This window comes from Otolemur garnettii, unplaced genomic scaffold (genome assembly GCF_000181295.1).
Source record: "Otolemur garnettii isolate 467f Iridium unplaced genomic scaffold, OtoGar3 scaffold00031, whole genome shotgun sequence".
Lineage (NCBI taxonomy): Eukaryota > Metazoa > Chordata > Mammalia > Primates > Galagidae > Otolemur > Otolemur garnettii.
This window is the reverse complement of record NW_003852426.1, coordinates 6,000,929-6,004,896: the sequence shown is the minus strand read 5'-3', so window position 1 is coordinate 6,004,896 and position 3,968 is coordinate 6,000,929. Positions and strand designations below refer to the sequence as shown.

General features: G+C 48.3%; 1 protein-coding gene across 4 annotated transcripts in view; it reads right to left on the bottom strand.

The window, feature by feature from the left end:
* The window catches only part of ZNF76 (zinc finger protein 76), a 43,421-nt gene that overhangs the window by 9,371 nt on the left and 30,082 nt on the right, over window positions 1–3,968 (bottom strand). For all 4 annotated transcript variants that reach the window (XM_023512871.1, XM_023512870.1, XM_023512872.1 and 1 more), the window contains one exon: window positions 1,908–2,107. In XM_023512871.1, the coding sequence (XP_023368639.1) occupies window positions 1,908–2,107 (200 nt within the window). The remainder of the gene's footprint in view (window positions 1–1,907; window positions 2,108–3,968) is intronic.

Genomic DNA, 3,968 nt, shown 5'->3' with positions numbered 1-3,968 from the left:
GAGGCCAAACTCATGGCAAGTCTGTCTACTCAGGTGCCAGGTCAGGGGGTCAAGGAACTGACAAAATCTCATGGACACCTAAGTGGCTGGTGGGTACAGGGGAGGGTCATAGGTGATCAAGTCTACTTGGCAGGCTAACCCATGCAGGTGCTTGGATTTCACTCCCATGTCTCACTAGCTCCAGGGGTAATTGAGAGAATCAAGGAACATCAGGGCTGGAAGTGACCTCTGAGATCATCCAGTCTGTTCTCATATTAGAGAGGAGCAGCTAAGGCCTGGGAGGGAGGGACTCACCCAAGGTTGAACTGTGCAGAGCCAGCACAGATCTCAGGGCTCATGATTTAAATAAAACCTAGTTCTCTTCCCATCAGTGGCAAGTCTCAAATTTGGTTTCTGAAATACATCTCCAAGAATAGGAGTAGGAGTGGGCATAGCCCCAAGTGGCCTCCTGTAAAGTTTGATACTTCATTTGGACAAACACAAGGATTTCCTCTTTCCCTTACCATACAGCCACACTAGTTTCAGTATAAAAACAACTTCCCCCTAATTTTTGGGTAAAACTGGTACTCCAGGGAGCTCTGCCACAACCATCCTGAGGCTCTGCAGTCTAGCCCAGGGAGGGAAAGCCCTGATTTGGAAAGCTCACAGACCTCTGAGCTGTTTCCCTCACTAGTAATTTCATAGTTCCAACAGAGAGAGGTTGGACTGACTAATGTTTAGAGAGCCAGGAACCTTTTTTTCAGCTGAACTATTGTGTGGGCCTTGCATTCCAAGATCCCCAGCTGTTCTGCTGCACAGGCCCTTGTCCTTGCCTACTGAGGTTATTTTCCCAGTGACTAAATGGGTCACAGAGATGAAATAAATACAAGAACATCTGACCTTGGTGGACTAGAAAACTAATTAAAGTCACTGGCAGGCCGGGCGCAGTAGCTCATGCCCAGTAATCTTAGTACTCTGGGAGGCCAAGGCAGGAGGATCACTTGAGCTGAGGAGTTAGAGACAAGCCTGAGTAGCAGTGGGACCTCATTGCTACTAAAAATAGAAAACTTAGCTGGGTGTTGTGGTGAGCACCTGTAGTCCTAGCTACCTGGGAGGCTGAGGCAGGAGGATCACTTGAACCCAGGAGTTTGAGGTTGTTGTGAGTTAAGCTGACACCATGGCACTCTAGCCTGGGCAACAAAGTGAGCCTGTCTAAAAAAAAAAAGAAAGAAAAAGTCACTGGCATGGGCTTTCGAGATAGCATGCCTGTAGTAGAGCTGCAGCCAAAGTAAAGCTGGACCTAACTTCCCACCATAAGGATGTCACTATTTCTTTTTGTTGTTGTCGTTTTGGTTTGGTTTTTGAGACAGAGTCTTACTCTATTGCCTAGGCTATAGTGCCATGGAGTCAGCCTAGCTCACAGCAACCTTAGCCACCTGGGCTCAATCAGTCCTCTTGCCTCAGCCTCCTGAGTAGCTGGGACTACAGGGACACACCACAATGCCTAGCTAATTTTTCTATTTTTAGTAGAGATGAGGTCTGACTCTTGCCCAGGCTGATCTCAAACTCCTGAGCTCAAGTGATCCTCCCACCTTTGCCTCCCAGTGTGCTGGGATTATAGGCATGAGCCATTACCCCCAGATGATATCACTGGTTCTTATAGTAGCCGCCTGTCTTTAGCATAACAAGGGTGAGGACAAACAATTGTCAGTGGTCTGACCCAGGCTGTGGTGCACACCCTGGACAATGATGTGTGAGAGATGAGTCAGGGGAGCTAAGGTAGGGCACAGGGAGCAGCCCAGGCAGAGCCCAAGCACAGGCTGACCTTGTCCTCTAGAAAGGTAAAGTTCTGACAGGAACAAGAGGCAGTTAGGCAAGGCCCCACCACCTAGAGAACGACAAGAGATCATCAGGCCCTGTGTGCTCACCTTGCTGGCATATTGCTCCAGGGCCACCACTGTGTCTGCACTAAAGCCCTCCTCGTCCTCTGCTGCCAGGTCTTCCAAACCCACCTCTGTCTGCACAGCCAGGATGGTGCTGTCTGACGGCACAGCCACAGAGTGGTGAATATAGGCAGTGGAACCATCTTCCAACTGGACAGCTTCCAGGGTGCTGGGGTCATAGCCCTCTATGGGGGAACATGTGGTTAGCTTTGATGCTGCACAAAGGGAAGAGATAAAGCTGGGACTGTCTTTATGTTAGTGACAGGTATACACATCAAAGAGGGTTTGAGCATCAGTTTCTCCTGGCCCCTCATTTGGTGAGTCGCTTTTTTTTTTTTTTTTTTTTGAGACAGAGTCTCACTTTGTTATCCTCAGTAGAGTGCTGTGGCATCATAACTCATAGCAACCTCCAACTCTTGGGCTTAAGCTATTCTCTTGCCTCAGCCTCCCAAGTAGCTGGGACTACAGGCGCCTCCCACAATGCCCAGTTATTTTTTGATTATAATTGTCATTGTTGTTTGGCAGGCCCAGGCTGAATTAGAACCCACTAGCTCTGGTGTATGTGGCTGGCGCCCGAGCTGCTGAGTATAGGTGCTGAGCTGGTGATTCACTTTTTAATTTTATTTATTGATTTATTTTTGGGGACGGAGTCACCCTGTGCCCTGGATAGAGTGCTGTGGGATCATAGCTCATAGCAACCTCAAACTGTGTGGCTCAAATGATCCCCTTGCCTCAGTCTCCCAAGTAGCTGGGACTACAGGTACCTGACACAATGCCCATTTATTTTATATATATATATATATATTTTTGAGACAGAGTCTCAAGCTGTCACCCTGGATAGAGTACCATGGCATCACAGCTCACAGCAATCTCAAACTTTTGGGCTTAAGCAAATCTTTTGCCTTAGCCTCCCATGTAGTTGGACTACAGGCGCCTGCCACAACACCCAGCTGTTTTTTGGTTGTAGTTGTCATTGTTTGGCAGGCCTGGGTTGGATTTGAACCTGCCAGCTCTGGTGTATGTGGCTAGCTGCTGAGCTACAGGCACCAAGCCACACAACGCCCATTTAGTTTTCTATTTTTAGAAGAGACAGGGTCTCACTCTTGCTCAAGCTGGTCTCAAACTCCTGAGCTCAGGTGATCCACGTACCTTGGCCTCCCAGAGTGTTAGGATTACAGGTGTGAGCCACCGTGTCTGGCCTGATTCACTCTGTTCAAGAGACAGAGGTCTCTATATTGCTCAGGCTGGCCTTGAGTTCCTGAGCTCAAGTGATCCTCCCTGCCTCAGTCTCCTGAGCAGCTGGGACAACAGGTCCTACCATGCCCAGCTGCACCTTGGTGACTACACCTTCTGGGGCTGCCTTTCCTAAAGATGAAGTCTCCTATGGGGCACTGACTGGGAACTCATGAGCTCTTTGAAGACCCAACAGGGGGCCATCCCATCTTAGTCTAGAAGACAAGAGCCTGCTGAGCAGTTGCCCCCTTCCCCTCTAGTTCCCTCCACACAGCATAGTATCCAGAGGGATCTTTGCAAGACACAAATGTGATTGTCAACTAACTGCCTAAACAGACATTGCTAACATGTCCAACATTTCCCACTGGTCTTAGCCTGGAACTCAAGCCCCGAGCATTGAGCCTTTCTCTCCGTCATTCTGCCCTCACTCCCAGTGCTCTAGCCTCTAGTAGCTCCTTGAACGGATCATTCCTTCATCTCTCCAGCTCTCGACCTACATATCCTGTTACTTCTGTCTGGAGTACTGAACTCTTCCTGCCATCTTTCCCCTAGCTAAGTCCACCTCATGCCTTACCCATCAGTTTGCAAAATCCCTCCCCAAGCCTGATCCCTATTTGTAACGACTAGTTTGTTTCACTTCTGTTTCCCTCACTAAATTCTAGGAGAGCAGGGAATGTGTCTAGCATTGTTCTTATATACTCCACACCAAGCATAATGTCTAGCATGTAGTAGTCACTCAAAAAACAACTTGTAGAAGGAATAAATCACTATTCCCTAGCACGTTAGGAGCTTCATTCTTTTTTTTTTTTTTTT